We start from the raw sequence: 25,195 nt of genomic DNA on the forward strand, positions 1-25,195 counted from the left end.
GATTCTTTGCAAGCTAGCATGCAAGCTAGAGTGGATACTGCAATCCCTCAAAACAGGAACCAGAAACTTCATGTGTTGCGATGTTTTGCTATATGTCTATACGAAGGATGGAAAAGTGATTAGGGGCACGTTCTCCAGGGTTTCCATGACATAGTTGAAGGTATGTATTTCATGTTTCAAACTATTTATAAATTTTGCTTTTTCTCCAAATCCAGCGGGGATCATAGATGGCGTGTTGTATGGACTGTGGAACATGGAGGCGAACCGCGAAACTTGGTCGCCTGTGTCTGGACCGCGTACTGTTCTCTGACTTACTTTGAGTACGTGGATTTAGTAAAAATGTTGAGTTTAAATGTGGAATCATGACCAAATTGCTGCTTCAAAGCGACTTCGACAGCTTGTGTGGCAAGCTCAAGGACAAAGTTGCCGTAGTCTATGATGTTGGGAAACATCGTTCTAGTCTTACATACGGAAACCTAGATGACATCTCTAGAAAAATAGCGCACAAAATCCAGTCTCATGGGTGCTCAAACTCCGTAGTTGCTTGCCTGTGTAGGCCAACTGCTTTTGCTCCGGCGCTTATTATCGGGTATGTTATTGCGTGCCGCTTCTTTCTCAGAGTTTGCATGGGCATGTACGTTCCTATAAAACTTTTTTCCGGATCCTTTTCTTTCTGTAGAACACTTCGAGCAAAATGTGCTTTCATGTTCTTGGATATCGAAGATGCAGAATACCAGTTTACTCATCCAGTGAATATCCTTGCTGGAGATAAGCAACTGTTTGAGGTATTCGTTTTCGTATCATGTGTGTTTCTCGGGTCTGGGACAAAAGCTCACCGCAACGCCGGACTCTTCTGAAAATGAAACATTTACTTTCATGGTCATAAAAATCCTCAAAATTCTGTGAAATATGTAAAAGGCTCTCCTGACCTAACCTTGATCAGTTTTGACAAGTGCCAAACGTCACTTTTCCTCCTCAGCCAACTCAAAAAATGAGATTTTGATTGACCTGTCCCTCACTTTTTTTCTGCTATCCTCTCTCCATTTGTCTACATCTGTATGCCTCTCATAGCCGCAGTTGCTTCGCGGCACCAACACAGGATTTAAAAAATATATATATTGACCTGTCCTAATGATTTTTATTATTCCCTAAGAATGAAAAAAAAAAATGCAGTTGCGAAAGAAGAAGCAAGTAAAACAATGAGTTTTGTTCGCCCCCAATGAGCCTTTGTCCACACCCCGTGTTTCTCTGTGCTTTTCATGATGGCGCTCTACGTCACTATCTGTTGTTGTAATGTCTCAGTTAATTTCCTTCACTTTTTCGAAGACTGTCTTGGACCAGAGTCACTGGCAGGTCATAGACTGTCTTTGGGACAACACATCCGTACTGGCAAAGTACATCAAAGAGAGAGATCCCACGATGCTTGCAAACAGTTCTACTGGCGTGGACATTGCCTACGTCATGAAGACATCAGGAACAACAGGGCGACCAAAAGTTGTGAGAGTGCCTCATGAATGCATTCTACCAAATATCAATCACTTGAGGTGAATAACAATAATCACTCGTCACCACATTCTCGGTGCGTATACAATTGATGTTTGTAACACGTAAATCTATCCCACTTAGGGAGCTGCTGAATGTGTCTTCGAAAGACGTCATATTTCAAGCAGCACCACTCACGTTTGATCCATGCATTGTTGAAATGTTTTTGGCACTGGGTTCCGGAGCTACGCTGTTCATGACTTTGGACAGTGTGAAAATGAATCCGAGATTGATCTCGTCGCTCCTCGTATCTAATGCGGTGTCTGTCATGCAGGTTTGTTCCAGCAAAACTGGATTTGCAAGCTGACACGCCTCTAAAAATTGTTCATAATTATGTTGCAGGTAACTCCGAGCTTCTTTTTAAGGCTGAGCAGACCCTTAGTGACGAGTGCCTTGTTAGCAAGGAACTCAAACCTGAGGGTTCTGGTCTTTGGGGGAGAAGCTTGTCCTACTTCCCAATTACTACATGAGTGGAAAGAAAACGGAAATGAAACTGAGTTCTACAACGTCTACGGGATTACAGAAGTTTCTTGTTGGGCAACCTGCAGTCGCATAGATGTTGAGAGCAGAAGGTAAGACTGGTGTGCTTGTCTAGAGCCCTGCACGGATGAGATTTTTGGCATCCGCATCCGCGCACACGTTACCGCATCCGATCCGCTGAGCAAAACGCACCATCCGCACCCGATCCGCAAAATCCGCACGTTTCGAAAGACGCGTAAAGACCGCCGGAAGCATGTTTGGTATAATTTCGGATGCCTCCATGCTGTCATGGAACGACTCAGTGATGACACACAAGCAAAGGTAAACATTTCAACAAAAGCGATATGGAGAGACTTCTGGAACGTGTGGAACACTACCTCGTCGGTGCTCGCGCGGTTCGAGTTGCCAGAATGCCTCCTCTCCCGTCTTGGCGCCGTGCATGGTCAAAAGTGAACCCGAGCATGCGCTCGCTGTCGGCGTGCAGTACAAATAAATTGCTGGTGGAAAAATGACAGCACGCGGTATATCCGCATCCGACCCGCACATCGCAGAAAGTGCTAAATTTTCATCCGAATCCGCGAGTATCTTGCGGATATCCGCTTCCATCCGCGGATGGTGCAGGCGTCTATGCTTGTCCTCAGTGGTACAACTTCACAGCTAGTGAAGAAGAAGTCCCCTGGTGGGAAGCGGAGGAAATGTTTGCTTGTCTCATCTACGGATTCGAAGCCATCCAAAATCGTGCAACTGGCTTCATCAGTAACAACTATGTACTTGCTAAAAATATAATTATAGGGAGTGACTTTTTCGGGTTAAACCCGATTCCGCCCGGTTATTGCATCCCCCCGAAGTGACCTCCGACCAATTCGGGTTAAACCCGATTTCTCGCCGAATTCCATTCACTATGAAGTCCTCAAGTGACGTTTCCACTGGAGCCGAACAAAGGTCGCCACGTGTAACACATGTAAGAATGGGTCACTTAGGCAGCGTTCACACGGGGCAACTTTTTCCAGCAACTATAAGCAACTTTGGAGTTGCTGTCAGCCGGCAACCTCCAGCAACTCGAGTTGTACGTTCCCAGAAATACACCCATGTGTGTCAGCACTGTCTATGCTATCAGGCACTGATAGGTCACCATAAAAAAAAGGAAAAATAAAAATGGAGATTAGGAAAGGACTTCATAGACAACAGGAGAAACAAAAACACCCGATAACACAAAAAAGCCACAGTTATCGGCCAATTTCTCCCCGAATTACAGATTTAAAAATAGCACCCGATTCCCCCCCCCCCCCCCCCCCCAACTGAGAAAGGCATTTAACCAGAAAAAGTCACTCCCTAGATATCATGCATATAAGAGGCCAAAATGACCTGTTCAGTCGTTCTAGCTATTGCACTTGTTCTTATAACATGAGTTGGTCTGTTGTGTCCCTGCATTTCGCATTTTTGAGTTAGACCAAATAAAATGTATTCGACTTTCTAGTTATATGGTGAACGATTGCACTCTTATAAACCTTAGTCACCGAACAATGAATAACCTTTTCTTTTTAATTTGTCCTCAAAAGAAATCTGAGAAAGCCATTCTTCCATTTCACTAAGTCAAAATTACGGGGCATTTTGCATCTCCACATACCCAACAGTGTACGTGCTTGCTAGTTCTGGTCAAGGCTTGCGCTAGTGGTTAGCTCGACCCAAAATTGCTATGTTTGATATTTGTGTGCTAAACCAATAAAATGTTTGTTTATAATTTTTTCCCTTCTTTCCCTTCTTTTTTTTTTTTTCTCGTTGTTCAAAATTTTTTGCATCTCTAGTCTCTTCTGCATGACTTTTCCTTAAGTGCCAAGCGATCGCATGCTGCCTTAGATCAGGCTGTGAGAATTTGGCACCCCTGCCAGTCTAAAAAACGCACGAAAGCACCTCGAGACAGCTTTGACCTACGCTAGGAACAACCTTCAGAGTGTCTATACAAAGCTGGAAAATCTGGAAAACAGGGAATTGTCAGGGAATTTTGATGCTTCAGGAAAAATCGGGGGATTGTCAGGGAAGGTGCCAAAGAGCAGACGAAGTCAGGGAGAATCACAGGCAAGTGCCATGACGATACACAGCGAATTGCGAAGGTCGATCAGTGTGGTCGAGCGGCCATGCTACAGCAGCGTTGTCGCGAGTAACTGTTCTCCAATATGACAAGCTCAGAGGCAGGAAAATAACACATGCCTCACTAATAAGTGACCTTTAAGAAGAAGAAGAAAAAAAAAAAAGGTCATAAATGAGGCACAGTACAAGGTCTCCCTGCTGCAGGGGAAAGAAATTGGTTTTCTTACACAGTAAGGAGAGCCATATATTTGTATCCTGTTTGTTTGAATTCTGTAAATGGTCCATATTATTCAATATACAGGGTGTTTGCTCTATTGTGTCCAGAGAAATATTTAAAGCAAGCGATAAAAGAAGAGCAAGTGGTACTTTTCTGCTACTTGAGTAAGAAGCAGGTACTGCTTCACTAGTAGCACCTGTTTCTTAGTCAAGTAGCTGAAAAGTAGCGCTCGTTTCTCTTTTATCGCTCGCTTTAAATAAAATTTCTGGACACATTAGAGCAAGCACCCTGTATAATCTGCTTTATAAGTAGAGCCTGAAGTTTTCGGGAAATATTTCTTTCTAAATTCGGGGGGTAAAAATCGGGTAAATAAACATGTGCACTAAATTCATGCGAATTCGGGTGAAAAAACTCCCGGTATGCTAAATTTGGGGAGAAATCGGGCTCAGTTGCTCAAACTAACTGTAATGGTTTGGTACAAATGGTGATGTAACTGCATTTGCTGCCAAACAAGTAAGTTAATGCATTCCTACAGACATCCCAGTGAAGGGAATTTGCCGGGTAAAAATCGGGTTTCACCCTAAAGGGTGAACCTTCAATTCGGGGTGCAAATTCGGGGAAGAATCGGATAAAACCCTAAAACTTCAGGCTCTATTTCTAAGTGATGTGTATCAAAGCGCAGGAGCAGGCACCAAGTTCCCTTTTGTTTTGGTAAAAGATTCGCTTGAAATAGTCGGTGAAAACCTGGAAAAGTCAGGGAATATGAAGGCTACAACTTGGTAAACACCCTCAACTGTAAAACAATGCATGGAAAGTTAGAGTTCTGTGGCTGAAATACGCAAACACAACACAATCCTCGAAGTGCCTAAGAACTCGAGCGGCAATCGAGAGGTGCACGGTTCAATTCCAGCCGCTCTCTGGCTTTTTCGAAGACAGACATTTTTAAATTAGTACCCGCACCTTGTGTGGAGGCTGTGCGCTAATGCTGCAAAGTTAGATTCTGCCTCTGTCAGTGAATATAGACAAACTTACATGTGCTGCGTTATGCAGCACTGAACCTGTTCCTTTAGGCAGACCACTGGAGGGAACGGTGCTTGAAGTCCGGAGTGAGAATGGGGATGCCATTAACGAAGGCCTAGGCACACTGTTTGTAGGTAATGTAGTTTCATTCTTCATTCTCTGAACGGTATGAGCTGTGCCCCACTCATTAATGTAGTCAATCCCCAATTACATTGGAAGTGGCCACAGTGGATCCTCAACAGATGGACCAGCATGGAATTTTTTCGTTGTTTTCTGGGGGTAATTTTTTCTGCAGCAAAGTCAACCAGTGGACGAGCCATTTCCACAGTTGCAACAGTCTTGACTACTGTGAACCACGGACAGATCCAGGATTTTTCTGACAGTCAAGGACGGCATGATGCGTACACTACCTATAAGATCATTTGAAGCGCATGGTTGATGACAGGAATACGCTACGACAGTTTGTCTCTGCGCAGGGGAGAGGACAAAGCTTGGAGAAACCATGTGACAGTATCTGTCCACTCACAAGGCACCAATAAGGGCATATTCGCAGACTTGGCACGAGTCCACAGTAGAAACCGTGTGCACCTCACACATTGAAAAATTGTCCCCTTATTTGGGAGAGAGACCAGCGAGGGGCTCCATGGGTAAGGCCCCCCAGTTTTCTGTGATTCTGCGAAATCTCGTGGAATCCTTCGTTTTGCACGGAAGTTCACAGAAATCTGATTGTGTCGAAGGACGCGATTGGCGCGATGGGGACGGTTATACTGTGATGTGCAGCATCGCAGGAGCAGTGTTGTGCGCTCACGCAAAAGACCGTCAGATAAACGCATGTACTGCGCACGCTGCCGACTGCTCCAAGGTACACATGACCCCAGGGAACTGACAGAACTTATGTTGGCAACAGTGCTCCACGCGTGACCCGATCAAAGTACGTACTTTGTATGAGGGCCTTGGACCCACTATAGGTCAAGTCTTTGTCACATGAACTCACCGAATTCAAGAACATTCCAGCCATAGAAACAGAAGGTACAAACCTCCTGGCAGAATGGCTACTTTATCTGCAGACAGCCAAGGTCCTGAAGTCTGCGGACCGTGACTTAGTTCCATCAGTGTCTAGGCAGATCAGCCCACTTCCTCAAGCCTTCAACATAATTGGGTTTTGGAACGGAATGAGGGTGCTTGCCCCGAATTTAGCGTCTATTGCGATCAAGTATTTGTCATTGTATTTCATTTGTATTCCTATAAACTCTGTAGATGCTGAAGGATCTTTCAGCAGGTATAAAATGATTGTAGGTGACAGACTGCATTCTCTGTCAGAGGAGAACACAAAATATCATGTAATGCTGAGCCACAACAGTGCTTTGAATCTGTAATTTGACAAAAAAAATTTTGTTCCCACATTATCCAAGAAAATAAAGTGTTCCCCGTTTTCAAGCAGCCGTTGACTCATTGCCGTGGAAAATTGCGGAATTTTGAATTTGCCGCAGCAGAAAACCGGGGGCCTTATCCACGGGCAATAGGGAAAAGAGGGAAACTGAGGAGCTATTCAGACAGACAACCTACTTGCATAGCGTATTCATCCCCCACATCACTTAGGTCAGAACCCGCTTTTTCCATCTGCAAACAACGTAAACTTTCAGCACTATACAAGATATATCGCAATGAATTGCTTGTGGTTCTACCCATATGAGCAAGACCGTATCATGTAATTGACGTGATCCATGACGTAATTGTTTGACTCGAGCTTGTGCACTTGTACAGAGGCAGGAGTGAATAGGGCCTCGGTGTGTTGAGTAATGCATTCTCGTACTTGCCATGCTTAATGATATGGTCGATAGCTTTTGGTATTTCACGAAAATTATTTCTTTCTAGGTGGAACGCAAAGAAGATGCTTAATCGATCTTGAGACACCAGAACAGCTTGATGCATGCCATATGAGAAACACTGGAGACATTGTGTGCCAGTCTCCTGGCGGAACACTGACCTATGTGGGACGCCGAGATCGTATGATCAAATACAATGGCAAGAAAATAAATCCCAGCTACTTGGAAGAGGTGCTAAAAAGGACATTGATGTTACAAGACTGCTACTGTCATTTTGTGAGCAACAGAGCACAGCTCCTGGTGTTTGTTCTACTCCCTCACGAGGAAGACAGGGGAAAGATGAAGAAGATTGACGATGTCTTGAAGCAAGAGTGCCGCTGTCCATACAGTGTGCATCTCGTGTCTGTATTTCCAATGAGCAGACATGGTAGTACAGCAGCTGAATTTTATCATTTACTGGTCCTCAAAGTGCCACTATGGACAACAAAGATTATATACAGGGTGTTTCACCTAGCGTGTTAAAAAATTGTATGAAAAAAAACATACACTTCTTTGAAAATTATGGGGCCCAACGCTATTGATCTCCGGGGAACTTTTGACTTCTGAACACTCTTATCAATTGCAAGTTGCGAGAAATTGAATTTTGTGTATTCCTTTCTGTAATAGCAGAAAAAAATTGTGAAAACCGTCGTTTTGAGCTCAGCTGATGATTTGCGAGCCTCGAAACAACATTTGTCGCAACTTTTACCATTGCCATTAGGGAATGTATCTTGAAATGGAATCGGGTAAACCCGACGTGCACTTTCTGTTTCTGGCAACAAAAAAAAAGAGTGATGTTGGCTTAGCAAATTTTGGAGTTCAATTCAGAAAATTGAATTTCTCATAACTTAAAATTGATTTAATTCACGGCAGAAGCTCCCCCAAGATAAATAACGTTGATACCATTATTTTCAGAGAAGTAGATTTTTTAATACGATTTTTTTAACATGTTAGGTGAAACACCCTGTATGTTTTATTTCATATTGTAAATCAACCTCACTCAAAGATTCAGTATGCAAACTATAAATGCTTGTCAGTGCACATTACGTGCTTTGACGAAATTTTTCGAAAGAGCCCCCAAAACTCCATGGTTTCAGATTCTCCTAGAGTAAGTGGCACCACGGAGAGCTCTGGCACCTATCTCCTAGCAACAGCGTGCTTCTCTGCTCTCCACTCCATGCTGGAAGACTGCCAGCAGCTGTGGTGAGGGGGCAGAAATCCACTTGGCAGATATGTCAAGTGCACTCCATGACGCCATGATTCTAAAAACTAGAAAGTAATTCTATGATAATTCGGCATCACACGGAGAAACAATACTTTGGGAGAATACACGTAGTGTGTGGACATGATGCGAGACACGTAGGTACGACATTTAGTCCATAGTGGCACTTTTAACTAAGGGAGGTGCTGGATGAAAGAAGAAAAGGGGGTGGGAGGGCCCGAGCTTTAGATAACGCAGTAAAAGCCTGCACGGAAAGCCAAGCCTTATTACTGCCCGTCACCATTCTTTTCTTGGAAAGATGAAAAATTTATTCAAAATCGTTTGTTTGCTCAACGCAAGTTTTCACTGGCTCGTGGGTAACATGCTCTACAGTTGTAATGCCCAGGGCTGCATCCCCAATGAGCACCCCCTTCTCTTAATCCAGCTTTCATTTTGTTAGCTGTCGCTTATCATAACATATAGTACTGTGTTTTGTACCTGTAGGCAAGGTAAATTACAGAGCCCTTGTAAGGCTCGCAGAGAAGATGCAAGAAAATTCAGGGAGCAGCACAAGTGTCGATCCAAAGGTGCTTCTTGAAAAGCTCTGGAAGGTGAACATCTTACTTTCTTGGTTTGGCTTACATCTTGGCTTTCAGTGCAGAAACTATTGTCAAGAAACCAGTCAGTTTGGAAGGCAAAAGGGAATGCTAGATTTAAGAAATATAAGAACACCTTTCCACTTCATGAATCATGTATTATGCACTAGCAAATAGGCTGTACCTTGGGCATTAATTTGTGCAGGAAACAACAGACCGGGAAGTTGCCCCAGAGAGCAATTTTATTTTAAGTGGTGGAAACTCCATAAATGCGGTGAACATTTCTCAAGAAGTGGAACTTGCTGCTGGATGTTCCTTGCCACTGCTATTGGAAACTATTCTCAATGAGACGTTCTCCGATGTCCTCGCTTATATTGAGAGCACAACTTGCCGTGACAGTCCACCGTTCCGTACGGAGAATTCGAGGAAGAGGAAGCAAGAAGCAGCGCTTGAGGCACACTGTAACCATCTTGTCAAGACATCACCTTGTTTCTCCTATGTTTCGCGGTTTGATGAATGGGTACAGTGTGGATGTGAGAAGTCGTGCCATTCAAACATCAGAGAAGAAGATACTAGTATTGCACGTGCAGGATTGAGCATCAACTGGAGGTACGATTTGTTGAAATGTGTGGACGCATCACCTCTGCTAGTGGATTACAAAGGGTGAGCTGTCTCACCTCGTCTTGCTTGTTATGTAGACATGGGTTGCTGACACACCGACAAGAGTGCTGGTGGCGCAGCAAAGAACAAGTATATCATATAGCACTAGGTTATGTCGCGTCCAAGGAAAAATTGTTGGCTTCCCCATCAAATTAATCTTGTTATGGAAAACGTAACAAATATAACATTTATATTTTAGCTAACTGGGCTGCCTAAAATTGTTGTGCATGATAAATTCCGTTCTCCTAACACACTGAGAAATTTCTGAGAATTTCACGCACACATGTGTGGCTTCATTGTCAAAAACAATTTTGGTGAAGTGCTAGGTTACTTTTACTGTATTCATTTGTTAATCAGTGTGCTTGGAAATGCATGTTATATTTTTTGTGTTATACATTCAGCGACGTACTAAAGCAAGCACCATATGTATTTGCAGGAGAATGCGTGCAGTACACGGATCTCAATGGTCGCACATTTGTAGTGGTGGTATTCATAGATCGAGAAGTTACCCGTCAAAAAGAACTCGTTACAAGTTAAGTTACTGTGTGCAAAATGTAACTAAGTTATTAACGAAGTTCTTCAGCATGAAATGTAACTCGCAGTTACTGAGTTACTTCGGACACAAAATAGAATTACGCAGGTGCAGCGCGCGTGAGCAGTTGAGTTAGACCTTGAGTTGTCTGCGGAGGAGTGCAACACGCTTAGATCATTTTCGTTTATGTCCAACAGTAGACCTTTCCCTGTTTGTAAACAAAGGACGTCATAGTGTTCGACAGCACCAAAATTTGGTAGAATTGAACTAAGCTCGAAGCTAGAGGTGAACAAGGTCGCGCCCGAAAGCCACGTTCTTGAGGGGATTACGACACAGTCCCTTAAAGGGACGCGACCCTCGGTCCTACATTTCTTTCAATAAGAGACAGCGAACAAGTACCCGTTCGTGGAACCCAGCCCTCCTTCTGATTTGTTTCGGTTTCAGTCTGTCTATCATTGTCATGATGACGTTTCTCTGGTAGAGGTCTACTCGAATGCTTTGCATCTTACTCCCTGTGGGCGCACAATGGTTCAGCTTCGTTTCAATGGCAGCGGTTCTTACTTCCTGAACAAAATACTGTCATTGATTGAATATCACGTTTTATGGCAAAAAATGCCATGTAGGAACCGGAGAGAAAGCAAGAAAATATGTGGACGTGAGTGAAAAGAGAGTTAAAAGTAAATTGGAACTTAACTGAAGTTAATTTGGCAAAGTTACCTGAAAAAGGAACGAGTTCCTCTGAAAGTGACCACGGCGCAAAAGTACCGAGTTAAGTTACAAGTTACCAAAAAAAGGAACTTAGTTACAGTAATGAGTTACTTGTAACGAGTTATCTCGAACTCTGGTGGTATTTACGGTCAGATATACAAAGCTCACCTTTAAGATACATGAAGAACAGAAGTTACAAGCAAAGTATGAGGCCTTAACGTCAGGTGGTTATACGTCGGCAGCTAGACCGGCTACAATTAGATGGTTTACATTTTCATTAATAAATTGATATATCTTGTAACTTAGGCACCGTTTCGTGCGAAGATATGTATGTGATTGGTTCGGTTACATAGCTTATTTGCTTCACATACAGTATTCAGTAACATACCAATTTGTTTCATACTTACTTTGAGTATTTCAAGTATACAAGTATTTGCTTTGGTTTTAAAATTACTATTTGCACAGCCCTAGTGAACACTAGATACTTTATACCATGCTGCTTCTTGCCATCTCATGTGTACTACTACTTTTCAACTTTCTTCATTTCCACTCTAAAATCTGCCCTTTCACACGATATCACCAGAATTTATGCCTGTTTTTCAGCTTCTAACATAATACACTACCTTTCCCCCCCATTTGGGAACAAATGCACAAGGGTCTAAGCATAGTATCCGTGTTATTTGTTGCGGGTGGGTGGTGATTGTGTATGAAAGTCTGTTTTTGTTAAGACTTTATCTAATGTAGCTGCTGCATTACAGAAGAATTCCTTATTTGGAAGTGCATACTAAGAAACAAATGAATAACAAACGGGACTGTGGGTGCATGCCCTGTTGTGCAGTCCCCCATAGCACACGAATACAAAAAACGCTATACACTGACTTAACTTCGTTATGAATCCTGGCTTTTGGAACATTTTTGCACCCATAGCACACATTACACACACTATCAATAATCAGCAATACAAAATACTACACAAAATACACATGCTATCATAACACAGCAGAAAAAATGAAAGAACTCACAATGCAAAAATTGTCCCGGTTCCTTCCTACGTATACATGTCCTGTTTCTACATATGCCAGATTGTGCTGTGACTGACTTCTCAATTGGTGCACCGTACTTAATTTCACTCGCTTTTTACGGTACGGGCGAATGTTTCATTTCAGAGGAGACACTGTCATGTTCATCGGTTCACATTATGGAAAGTTTTCTGCAGTTCACACTCGTGGAGTCAGCTTCTGGGATACTTATCTTCCAAATCGAATAGAATCATCTGCATGCATCTCTGTGTCTGGGAAATATGTCGCAGTTGGTGAGCTTCTTAAAGGAGGTTACTGTAAATGCATCAGTGACGTGCTTTTATAGTAACCTCTAACTGTTGTCCTAAGTGTAAGCGCCTTTCTTCCTCAGGTTGCCACGATTACCATATTTACAGCCTCAGAAGTGACAGTGGACATCTGCACTGGAAGTATCAAACAGGAGGAGAGGTCAAGAGCTCCACGGCACTAAATAAGACAAATAATGCCCTTCTATGCGGGTCACACGACAAACATATCTACTGCATAGATTTTGAGGTTGGAATATTGCACTGTGCAGCCATATTCCATGTGCCAATGCAGTGCCGCAATCCTTCTTCAACTTTCAGACCGGGAACTTGCAGTGGAAAAAACAGATATCGGAAGGAAGTGTTTTCGCCTCCCCTACAGTCAGCTACAAGCCCTACTGTGTATACGCGGCTACTCTAGATGGACGTATTTCTTCACTCTGCCCCGTGCGTATTATTTTTACGTCCCCCCGGTGCCTCCTGGGAAAAACAAGAGAGCCTTAATTTGAACTTTGTATATACGTTCTGCAGGACACTGGCAATACACTGTGGTGTCACACTTTATCCAAGCCCATCTTTTCATCACCCTTGGTTCTGACCAGAGGGGTCTGTGTGTGCTGTGTTGGAGGAACAGCTAGTCTTCTTGACCACACAAGTGGATGCCTGGTGAGAGCTCAGTATGCTTGTCCTTTCTTCCCTTCATTAAAGGCTCTAGATTGAAAGCGGGTAATGAGAATCATGTCGGGCCGTCAAAATTATGTCTCCGTCACGGGGATTTTCCAGAACACTGGGATTTGCGCAGGACTTTCCATATCTGCTGTCTTTTTAGGGCATGTTTGCTTATTTTGGTGTTACCTTGGCCTGTTTGGCACGTACTTTCGGGTGTGTTGTGAGATTATTGGGGTGTACCGGGAAAATCCCTGCCCAGACCCCCAAAGATCTTTCTGCCTCTTTCGTCCTCTCATAAGAGCAGACGCCGTGGCGCGCACATGGACAACTGCGCTTCAACGTGTTAAAAAAGACTACGAAAGCATACTTATGATATGTCCTCATTTGACTCCTAGGTGAAAATTTTCAAAATGCGTGATATAGAGAAAACCAATGTGTCCTCGTTTGGGGATTGAGAGGCACTTGAACTCTTATGCTGACTTCTTTTATGTCCGAACTGTTTTGTTGCGAACCGGTTACCGCTATTATTTTTTACGGTTCTGTTCCGGTTCGGGTCCAACAGTGTCATGAAATTATCGGTTCGGGTTTGGTTCTGGCAAAAATAACGGTTCGGGTTCGGTTCGACACCCTGGTAGTATCTGCCTCGCACATGAGGTTTTCCTTCGTGTCTCCTTCGCGCAGTGGCATCCATCATCGGAAACAACCATCAAAACAACGCATGCGATCGGCATCTGCCAACACACGTGGCTTCTTTTGACAATGACGGGTTGCGCCATCTGGTGTTGTGATGTAGATTGTTTGCAAACGGCCAGCCAGTCGTCTATTCATGCTACAGTCAAACTCCTTTACAACGAAACTCAGGGGACAGCAAAAAAAATTTGCAGTAAAGGTATTTTCGTTAAAAAGGATGTCCATTATTGGAGCTATAGGGCTCCAGCGGGACCGCAAAAAAATTTGCTGTAGTGGTATTTTTGTTAAAAAGGTGTTCACTATAAAGGAGTTTGACTGTATATGGGGTACAAGGTCACCAGTGTATTGAAAATCTCAGGGGTCGTCTCTTTTTTGTGATGAGGAGAGCCTGCATGAAGCCAGCAAATTACTGGTGGGAAACAGAATTTTCCTAATAGACACCATTCATCACAGACAGTCATACAGGGCGGTAAAAGGTTTCTGGATGAATACACCACGTTTAGTTAGTATGAGGGGTGTTCAAGTCAAACCGGGACTTTCTGTCTCCTGGCTGTACAAATGACTTGCGCTACTTCTTTTTCGTCATTTTCACACGCGACAGGCCTCCACGTTCACCATGTGGTGGTCCAAAGTTTGTGCTAAACAGAAGACACGTGCTGGACAAGATGGCCGACGAGGTGAGCGTGCACATCAAACAGCAAATTGCCATGAAGTTTCTCGTGAATTAAGGCGTAAAGTCATCTGAAATTCACAGAAGACCTCAGGCTCAGTATGGCCACGATACACTTAGCTGCAACAAAGCGTTTGAGTGGTGCAAACGGTTCTGAGACGGCTGGACATCAGCGCAGGACGACCCCGGCCGGGGCAGCTCAGAGCCCAGTGTCAGAGTTCCTGAGAACATCCAACTTGTGGAGCGCCTGATCCTCGAGAACCGACGGATAACATGTCTCTATATCAATAGTGCATATAGTGCGATCAATAGTGCATATTACTGCCAGATTCTCAGGGGTGTGCATAAGGCGCTGAAGCAAAATCGGCCGGGTCTCATCACCAAAGGAGTCCTCCTCCTACAGGACAATGCACGCCCGCATACCGCACATCTTACGACACGCACCTTATAGGAAATTGGCTGGGAGTTGCTGCCACATCCCCCTTACAGTCCAGACCTCGCCACCAGCGATTTCCATCTCTTCGGGCCACAGAAGGCGTTCCTTGGGGGCCCAGCTGCGACGACGAAGTCAAGAATGCGGTCCGACCATGGCTGCTACGCGCCGGTAAGGATTTCTACGCTGTTGGCATCCAAGCCCTCGTGAAACGCTGGGACAAGTGCATTAGTGCAGCTGGAGATTACGTGGAAAAATAAAACTAATTTCTCGACTGTAAGGTCATTTTACTTTTGCGAAAAATGAAAAGTCCCGGTTTGACTTGAACGCCCCTCGTACTTTCCTCGGTGCATGGCAACATTGTTAAAAAATTTCAGGTTCATTCATATGCTATACTTGACACGCTATAATAGAGTGAAATGAACAGTCGCTATGGTGTAATAACTGTGACCTCTGTAACTGATTTTCATTTTAACTCTACACTAGTTGTGGACAACACAACTGGGTGGCCCCATATTTTCCTCGCCAGTGCTTCATCAAGAACCTGTGCCTTTCATCATATTTGGATGCCATGACAAACACTTGTATGTGATCAAAGAAAGCGACGGGTCGGTTGTACACTCCTTGAGCTTCGATTCTCCGATCTACTGCACAGCATTCTGTGTTGAAAAAAGTGGAGAAAGTGCTGTCGTAGTCACTGCAAGCACAGAAGGTACAGTGTATGTCGTGGATTGCCGTGAAGGTACAAAGCTGGCTTCATATCATCTCCCCGGTGAGATATTTTCATCTCCGATCGTCTACGAGAAGGATATCATCGTAGGGTGCAGAGATGACTATGTATATAGTATAAAGTATCGTTAAATAAAGCTATATACACGGTGGGGTGCTCTAAAAGGTCAGTCACATTTTCGTACAAGACACGATACCGCCTTGACGCTCAGACTTCCTCTGCCTCAGAGTAAAGAATTTATGCCAGAGAAACCTACGAAAAAAATTGTGGTTACCAAGCACTGTGCAACAAAATAAATACGAGCATGCAAGCTTTCGTCTCCATCCATCGGTATAGCGCATAGCAAATACATGAAGACGAAAGTTTGCGTGGCTGTATTTACTTTGTTACGCAGTGTCTGGTAACCTCGATTTTTTCATAGGTTTCTCTGTCATAAATTATTCACTGTGTGGCAGCGGAAGTCTGTCTGTCAAGTAGGTATAGCGTCACGCGCGAAAATGTGACTGACCTCTTATAGCACCCACCCTGTATAAAAGTTCCCATTGCTTCAGGAAATATACATTGGATGGTTGGAACATGTTCCTTCATGTACAGATTGAATGACATTGAATATGGAATCCGTGTTTATTGACAAGGGAGGGTGTCGTGGATGTCACGTGCACATGTGGTTGCCCATCAACGTTCAGCCAGCGGCTAACCAAAACTGCTGCCGGTATTTGCACAAGCTCTAAGGTCGCACATTCCAAATTCGAATTCACATCCACATGTTGCCATCGTGTTGGAAGAAAACCTCCTGGGTAGGCTTGTATGATGGCCTGGTGCAGCAACTGTTACATTGTGCAGTATGCAGTTGTAGGTGATATGTATTATGGACCACATGTACCATCTTCATAACCAATTAAGAAGCTTCATTGTTATATTGATGGTCGTTGCAAATGGGCACCTATCCTGCAAATAACGTTTCCTATCAGAAGCACTGTTACATTGCGTGTGTTACCTAGAAAATGCTTTCACCTTTGCAAAAAGTGTTCTGTTGAGCAGTAACTGTTTGATCATGTGATGGCTGTGACCCTGTTGGCAGTTTCCATACATGACCTTTAACAACAAACCTGCATAGATACCTCAATAACATACAAACTAAACAAATTGCTGGTGGCAATTTATTTGCTAACCTGCAGTAGATGAGAGAACCACACAGCACTTTTGAAGCAACAAACATGGTGCCTTGCAACTGGAATGTGTATTTTACGTAGTAACCCGTAGATAACTTTATATGATATGCAGAGCGATGCAGTCTATTTTTGGGCACTGTGTATACTTATTCACTCGACATAGGCATCATGCTAGACTTTACCACATCTCATGGACTTCTGCTTCTGGAGGTGATGGGCCTTCGATAACCACATATGTCATCGCTTTTTCGTGTATGATGCAGGGTGTCTACCAACGTGGAAAACTGGGGAGTGTCGGCGACTTTTGACGCAACTGGAAAAGTCAGGGGATTGCCAAGGAATTTGGAGAAAATTAGCTGAAGTCAGAGAAAATCAAATCGCAGACAAGTGCCGTGACAACATGCAGCGAATCGGGCGTGCCGATCAGTGGTTGAGTGGCACCACCGTAGCAATGTTGCTGCTAGTAGCAGTTCGCCAATGTGCGACAAGCTCAGAGGCAGAAAAGTATAGGGCAGCCTTAATAATACTCAATAAATGATATCTAGCATATCAAAACGTATTAGTGTATCAAAACGTAGCAGGCTAGTTCCATATCTCAACCCAAGCAACAAACAAAGGTTATGGGCCAAGCTAGGCTGGCCTACCTGGCCTTGGTACATAATCGGCCAACAAGCTTGTTTCTTGATACGGATCTGTACCTTGGCCAACGATTTGCCAAGCATTGGCCAGCCTACGTTGTGCCAAGCTTGTGCCAAGATACAGACCAAAGCATTCCTGCGGCGTCCCTCATTTTCAGACTCAATTGTCTCGTGGCGTAAGTTTACGATACCATTATTTGTTTGTTGCTCGTACTTCCCACAACGTTTCCTGAGGAAAAACAGAAACTATACATAACTTGTCTCGCGAGCTTCCACAAATTCGAGAGATCTGTTCGCGTGTGTGTCAAAATGAATGGGTGAGGCGTGTCTAAGTTTAATTTGGCACGTACACAAACGACACTGAAATGATGAATTGCTTGTCGTATTAACTCGCCATGAAGGTAATGCTTCTGTTTCTTACTGCTTTCCCAGGCAGAAATCTGGAATGGGACCATTTCAAAATGGTTTAACGAACTGGTCCCACTCTGGTAATGGTCCCACTCTGGTCCCACTTGCCAAGTGGTCCCATGGGGGACCAGTTCGTTAAACCACTTCAGAATGGGACCACTCTGGAGTGGGACCACTTCAACGTGGTTTATTGGACAGGTCCCACTTTGAGTGTGTCCCACTTAGTGACTGGGACCAGTTGAAAGTGGAACCAGCTTCACGATGGTCCCACTTGAACTGGAACCAGTGGAATTGATCCAGTGGTCCGGGATCCGGCCACTTAGCAGCTGGGGCCACTGAATGCATGACTGAAAATAATGCGTAGAAATGCAGATATTGCTCAAGTAAATACCGTTTATTCTGCTAAAAGCATACACTGAGCAGAAAGAAATAATCAATACATCTCTACATGTTCATACTACGTAGTATAAGTCTGATCACTCACTGTGTATTGACAAAGCATATGCCTGACTGTGCGATGCACTCACGAAATACAGGGAGCTTTCGTTCGTTGGCCACCTCACATCTTGTATTTTCTTAGAGAAGATGACACATGACACTCCTGTTTTCCATGCGGGTCGCGACACCCCCTTCCTCTTCACCGTACGTTCGGAATCTTTTTATCCTGTTTCTCTTCCAGTTCCTCCTAAGTTTCTAAAATGAAACATCTATTTAATAGTAATCAAAACATCACGGTAATCACTCATACCTGCAAATTCGCGACGTGCAGTCCGATTGACGTTTCACAGTGCGTTTTGCCCCTACGCCGTTTACGTCTTCTTTGCGTCAAAACTCTTCCGGGAAATCGACAATGTGTTGCATAGGAACCATTGTCATCGCATTGTCTTACAAAGCCCACTAAAACACACGTAAATACTGCACAGGAGATACACCATCCTTGCGACGGCAACTGAAGACCAAACCAACTTGTTGCGACGCGTTCAAGCACCAACTGCCATGCCGCCATGCCACCTGCCACTCTCGCCTCTCTCGCCCTCTCCTCTCCCTCTCGGCTCTCGCCGTTTGAAGTTTGAATTTGTAGCCGCCGTAGCCGCCGGCTCTAAAGCGAAACGCACCGCCTCCAAAATAATGTCGCCACCGGCGCGCGTACGCTAACGACCTCTGATTGGCTGCGCAATATATGTATAAATATTTGGATGCTCATTGGTCTAAAAAACTGGCGTCAATTTCCTTTGCGCTGATTGGGCGAGAGTCATTTGACTGAGGAGCGAGCATCCGAACGCGCGAACCGCTCAACGGAAGCAGTCGAACGGAGGAGAATCACGTCTGTTCGGCCACGCGTGTTCTCTCGGACTGCAACCGTTGTGCACGCAGACGCTAGGGGTAGTTTGAGGGTTTTGAATGATTTAGATTGTGGCGAACTGCTAATGTGAGAACGGAATGGCACATCCACCTCATCATCACAACAGCGGGAAGACGAACATGTGATGGAATCCCTGCACCTCCAAAGGACGCAGAAATCGTCAGAGAGGAAGTCTGCCCTCTTTCCGACGTACTGCAGGTAAATGGTAAGACAAGTTTGATTACTTTTTTGTGACTGAAGGAAGTAATGCAGGTTTATCACGTTAAGTGCATTACGTACAACATTTACGAGTCACTCGGCACGTTAGCGGCGTTTCATTGTGCAGTGCATTGCCGTAACTTGTACGTTTCTAATATGCCGTTAATCAAATTATGTGTGGTTATGCTAGTTGCCCCTCATGCGCGTCGCAGCCGTTCATTCACTGTGATCTACGAACATTCGTGACAAATGCCTTGGTGTTCAAATACGAAATCAAGATCGATTGCCTATCATAGCAGTGATTTTCGTGCAGAGTTACGGATCATCAATATATTTTTTGTTTTGTTTTAGTTCTCCCGCAGCCATCGGCAACAACGACGCACATAGCCCAGCATTGGCTTTTGAACTGCCCTTCGATGTCGGAGCACCTAAAGCTCCAGTGAAGCCTGTTACAAGACGTAAAAAGATATGTACTGTAGCTTTTTCGAGGCAGTTTCCGAGGACAAATAAAGTTGATTTGTCATACACCATCGCTTTTTGATTGTCTGCTTTGGGACAGCATGGTCGTTGCTCTACAGCAAGACAGCAAGCGCCGAAGACAAACGGACGAGGCTGGGGGGATAAGGGGGACGAGAGGAGAGACGAAAAACCCGAGGAGAGAAGGGGAAGGAGGTTGAGAAAGGAGGTCGGTCTGCGCATGCGCAGTGGGCCCCAGCTTTTTTCCCGCGCTGGCCAGCGGAGACGCTGTAAGTGGCTCCTGGGGATCACGTGGTTTGGGCGCCCGCCATTTTCCCTGGACCATTGCGTAAACGGCAGCTTCCGGCTAGCGTCTTCACATTGCATCAGCCTCTGCAGTTACCTTTTCTTTTTTTCGTTGTCTTTCTTCTAGTTATTTAGCTTAATTTTTGTTGTTGTTGAGATGTATTTTTTACCTTTCTCTGGTACTTTATATGTTATGATATGCACCTTCAGATGAGAATATATGCTCGAATTGGAGTTACAGGGATACAGCATATATTTGATCGCAGACGCACGCACCTGGATAAACAGCAATAAAAAGAGATCATGCATGTGCTAAAATAGATCAGAGTAATAGATCTAACAAAACCAGAAGGATATATGGCAAGTGTGGACAAGATGAAATCTCAAAGGGGAAAGCTGGGAAGCTGCCCAACTTGGAGTCTCAAGTGACCATTCTGGGAACAAAATGGTACCTGTGAGGCTCCAGCTGGAAGTGCTGGAACCATCTGAGCCCAAAATGGAACCCGCTTAAAGCCAGAGTGGGAACCACACACCACTTTGCACCCATCTCGGCCCAGAATGGAACCCGCTTAAAGCCAGAGTGGGAACACTGCACCACTTTGGGACCCATCTGGGCCCAGACTGGAACCCGGTTAAAGCCACAATGGGACCACTAACGCCACTTGGGGACCCATCTGGGACCAGAATGGAACCCGCTTAAAGCCAGAGTGGGACCATTAATACCACTTGGGGACCCATCTGGGACCATTCAACTGCAAATGGAACCACTTGGGGACCATTCGGGAACCAGTCCTGATTTCTGCCTGGGTTAGTATTGAGAAATTCCCTTCGTCCATCGAAAGTCGAACTTATGCAGAGCTAGACCATTCTGCGTTTCCCTCTCCCCCAGGCGAGATTGATCAAAGCTTTGGCAAGTGCTTGGCCAACGAGCTCGTTTCTTGATACGGATCTGTACCCTGGCCGACGGCTTTCCAATCATCGCTCTGTCTATCACTATACAACGCTGCGCCAACGTTGGATGGCCAAAAGAGTCGTTGGCCAACTGTCATCCGTCCTTTTGCCAACCGTCAGCCATTGCTTGCTTGGGAAATCGAACAATCCGGTACACTTGATGTCTCCCAATTCTGACTTGATAGGTGCACTGTGAATTTTTTGCCGGCCTTATGCGCGGAGCGCGTGGTGGCACCGTGTCCCGCGTCTTGTAAAATCGAATTTTCCAAATAGACATACAACTTCTGTCTTCAGATGAAAAGTAATTGCTATCGTTTGAAGTCGTTCTGAGCGTTTATGTTCGCAACAGTGTTGTAATCGCTGAATGTAGATTGTGGAGCAACCAGATATGTGCCCGCATTTTTTGCGTGATGTCACACATGCATTGCAAGTGCTTGGAGCCGAAGAACAGAATGCTTTTACATTTTTGTAATGGGTATATCTGTTCAGGGTGATTATAAACAAGCATATTTACTGTACACATTATGTCGGAGAGACGCAGTGACAGTATTCTTCAAAACATTTCCTTTCCTACGGCGTCATGACCTCGGACGGCGGAAATCGCACTGAGGAAAGTGTCGTTGTGTAGTGTCTTACGCACACACTCAAGGCTAATTCATGATGCCTTTTGTGAACGTTGCCGAAACAACCCCACAGGCGCCGCTGTCCAATATGTTCTTCGGTTCGACATTCTGCGATCATAGGAAGGTCCTATAATCGGATTAACTCCCGGAAGACATCACCTTGCGCAAAGTTTCGCATCATCCTCTACTACTGAAATGCACGGCACACAGAGTGCGTGAAGACATCTGCATTGCTGTACTGTGTCGTCCTGGCATCACACCTACCTCAATGGCCTCTTCGTTGTACAGCGCTGATCGTGTGTATTGCGCTGACTAGCGCCTCATACACAAGAAAAAAGTGCTTCGGACAAACGACTTTCGCTTTGCTTCCGAAATTGGCGTAGCTGCCATAAAGGACGTAGTTCCAGCGGATCAAGGCATAACAGAAATGGCCCAGCTGTGCAGAAGCTGCTTCAAGTACTTCACAGCAAAGGTGGCTGAACCACGCACGCAGCATTGTGGCCCACATTTGAAGGAAGCTCACAGGGTGAGCCGTTTGTGCACCTGCCCGATGTGGTCGAAGAAATCAATGAGTACATATCATCTGAAGCCATGAACGGTCGGTGGAGGCATATGCACAGCGGAAACACTCCGAAATGCGTGAAGAAATGGGCAGAAAGACAGGCCGTAAACTGGAGGCCGCTTTCGGTGTTGCCTTGCCAGGAACATCCCCAGACAGACCACTATATCCTGCGGACGTTCGAAATAGATACCAGCGTCTGCAGATTTGGAGTCTGTGGACACTGTCCATTTTTGAGGGCTGAAATCAACTATGTGCTGCGGAAAGAATAGAATGGCAATGAGTTCTGTAGCTGTTGATGAGGATTGGAAAGGCGGAAACGGGTTCGAAAACGAAATTCAAAGGTTGGTATCAGAAACGGAAACACAAGTATCTGAAAAACGAGAATGGAAACGGTATCGAAAATACGATCGTCACAACTCACCTGATGGTGCGAAGCACTGTTTCGGGCCACACGCAGGGATACGTATTGCCGTGCGGGGCCACCACAGCCGCTTGAAAAGGTCATCCACCTTGCCAACTCATCCACTGGTGGATGAGATGGCACAGCATGGATGTTGCAGCTCGGTGGATGTCTTAACCCGATGGATGACCCAGCTCGGTGGATGAGAGGGCACGGTGGATAAGAATACTATCACGACCCACTTTAGCTCCTTAACTGACCCAGTAAGCGACCGCTCCCAAGGCGGGAAGTATGTCGAGTATGATGGACGCACATCTCCCCACTTTCCCCGGTTCGATAAGTTGAGATGTGAAATGTATTTTCTTTTTTTTTTCAATTGACAATATGTTTCGACTACATCAGTATCTTGTCTGTGAAAGGGACTTGATTGGCAGATGTATCGTGTGGGACGGTGCAGGACAAAGCATTACAGGCATAACCGCCGCGCTTATTTACAACGCATTCTAGCTCTCAAGAACAAAGGGCTGTGACACGAACGACGAGATTTCCGTTTAAGTACTCAAATGTGCATGTGTTGTGAGTTAGTGTCGCCCGTGCCTAGACTGAATTCGTCCAAGAGGCTTTCTTACAATTGTGTCAGGGAGCTTTATTACCAGAGCGGAAATATGTGACAAATTTTCTGTCCGTGTCTCTCGGTCTTCTTCATGGATTTTCTGAACTGTAGAACAAACTCAACACTGGAATTGTGATGTTTGCGATAGAAATATTTCAACATGTGGCCGCAGATTGAACAAAAAAGCTGCTCTGCAGCAGTGGGGTCAGGTAGATTTAAACGGAAGACAGCAAAAATTGTATTGTAGCAATTGGGTAAATTTAAATTGGGTGAAAAGTAAAATTGTTAGCAGTGTTTGGATAGTTGAGGAGAATATAGGGTGCACAGTGTTGAACCAGACATTTATGGGGACGTAGATCGAAGACCCTGCTCCACCTGAAGGACCAACAACAACACTTCGACTGCTTCCGTTCGTTGGCACTGCATCCTCAGGACGTCACCACCAGTCCGCAGATTTATATGCAGTGATTATATTTATATTATCGGCGATCCTCGGCCGTGCATATCCAGGAACGAAATATACAAAACATGCAAATCAGCAATCTGGCCATCAACTATTGGAAATATAGCAGTAAAATACAAAGGAAGTGGTACACCACCCCAAGCAGTAAATATACACACAAATTCGGCTTATCTTGTTGACAACACAAATATTTTATTGCTCAGTGCAATGTGAAAATCATGAGCTGCCACATCTGTGCACGGATACGCAAAAACAGCAAACCAATTCAGGAAGAAGGCAGTGCTCCGATCATTTGAATCCTATCAACATAATTTGTGACGTCCTGCAAATTGACAGCGTGGTACGTATAATGGGCCCTGAACAGCTCCATTTCACGTCCGAGCTCAAAGTTCCGTTGTACCACCTGCTGGTCGGAAGGTCTTGCAACAGCCATGGGGTCGCGTTGAAGTGCCTGAAGTTGCAATCCCGAGCAGTTCTGCTGTTTCCTCAGGAATTCTATGAGCACCCCGAGCTGCGGATGCCTGTTGGGGAGTTGGTCCCGAAGTCCATTATGCCATCCTTCAACGACATTTGTCGTTCGAGGACCAACTTCCCCGAACTGACTCCACAATCCATTAATGCTCTCATTATCAATCCAGAAGTTCTGGAAGTATGCAGAAAAGCATTTGAGTTGAGCGTCAGCCAACGGCCTTCCGGTCCTGGGAGGTGCTCTGATCAAGTCACTAGCATAGTGCAACCTGAATTCATCTGGCACGAACAAAAGATGCCGTACGCGTGAGAACCACAACTTCACATCTGAATTTGCTTGGGACAGTGTTCTGAGTCCAAGGCTGTCCCTCTTTTCATTCAGTGCCTTAGCAAAATGGAATGCACAACCACGAACTGTGATAGGTTGTCGTACAGGGTCCACACTGAACACAGCAATAGCTGCCTGAATTGCAGCAAGCTCAAAGTCAAACAGCCAGGTTGCAGCATGCTGTAGCGTCCCGAGATGTCCACAAAGTGCGGTCGCGGTGTTCTTTATGATTTGGAAAAGTACCTCATATGCCTGCTGGTGGCGCCGTTTCATTAGGCAATACACCACTGGGTGGGATTCTCCGTTGACAATCACATGCAGAGTGTAGAGCTGTCCAGGATTGGTAAACTCCGGTGGGGAATACGCGAAGTTGCCATCGCCTAGGACGCAGTCTGCAGCTAGCATAACCCGCAGATCTTCATCAGTGAAAAATACCAGCATTTCTTTTCCTGGTGTGCAATCTTCGTGCCTGAGGAAGTCTTGGTTCGTGATGGATTTCTGCAGCTCATTTGGGATACTCCCAATTGTCACATTTCTCATGGTATGAATGTTCCGGTTATAGGACAGAGCACGACGCTTAGAGGCCTATCCATATCCAGAAACAAGCTTTGATTTTATGTCCACTCGCACGTCATCGTCGTATCCGTCGAAGTGACTGTCTACGGCCGAAAGAGCAGTGTTATAAGCATCACGGGGTCTCTTGTTTGTTCTCCGGATTTCAGTCCGTACTTCACACATATACCGTTTAGAGAGAACTTCAGCAGCTGACTGCTTCCAGGATGTTGGATCGCACGAGTGGGCAGTGGTTGGATTATCCGGGT

At 45.0% G+C, this 25,195-nt stretch overlaps 1 protein-coding gene and 1 long non-coding RNA gene across 6 annotated transcripts; both read left to right on the forward strand.

The window, feature by feature from the left end:
- The first annotated feature begins 252 nt into the window (after positions 1 to 252).
- Positions 253 to 17,164, forward strand: LOC135394604 (beta-alanine-activating enzyme-like). 5 transcript variants are annotated; one of them, XM_064625421.1, is made up of 16 exons: positions 253 to 589; positions 680 to 785; positions 1,327 to 1,544; positions 1,627 to 1,816; positions 1,885 to 2,114; positions 5,378 to 5,481; positions 7,223 to 7,600; positions 8,918 to 9,024; positions 9,215 to 9,672; positions 10,106 to 10,201; positions 12,076 to 12,221; positions 12,320 to 12,483; positions 12,555 to 12,680; positions 12,765 to 12,899; positions 15,182 to 15,467; positions 16,861 to 17,164. In XM_064625421.1, exons 1-16 carry the CDS (start codon positions 363 to 365, stop codon positions 17,133 to 17,135), a joined length of 3,246 nt encoding a protein of 1,081 aa, XP_064481491.1. In that variant the 5' UTR covers positions 253 to 362; the 3' UTR covers positions 17,136 to 17,164. The 5 variants fall into 5 exon arrangements, with proteins under 5 accessions (XP_064481491.1, XP_064481492.1, XP_064481493.1 ...); XM_064625422.1 differs by lacking the exon at positions 10,106 to 10,201; XM_064625423.1 differs by lacking the exon at positions 10,106 to 10,201 and having other exon boundaries at positions 9,215 to 9,618.
- Positions 17,165 to 18,741: 1,577 nt separating this feature from the next.
- Positions 18,742 to 19,731, forward strand: LOC135396141 (uncharacterized). The gene is made up of 2 exons (XR_010423325.1): positions 18,742 to 19,211; positions 19,556 to 19,731. It is a non-coding gene; the product is annotated as an uncharacterized LOC135396141 (long non-coding RNA).
- The last annotated feature ends 5,464 nt before the right edge of the window (positions 19,732 to 25,195 follow it).

Source organism: Ornithodoros turicata, chromosome 5, assembly GCF_037126465.1.
Source record: "Ornithodoros turicata isolate Travis chromosome 5, ASM3712646v1, whole genome shotgun sequence".
Lineage (NCBI taxonomy): Eukaryota > Metazoa > Arthropoda > Arachnida > Ixodida > Argasidae > Ornithodoros > Ornithodoros turicata.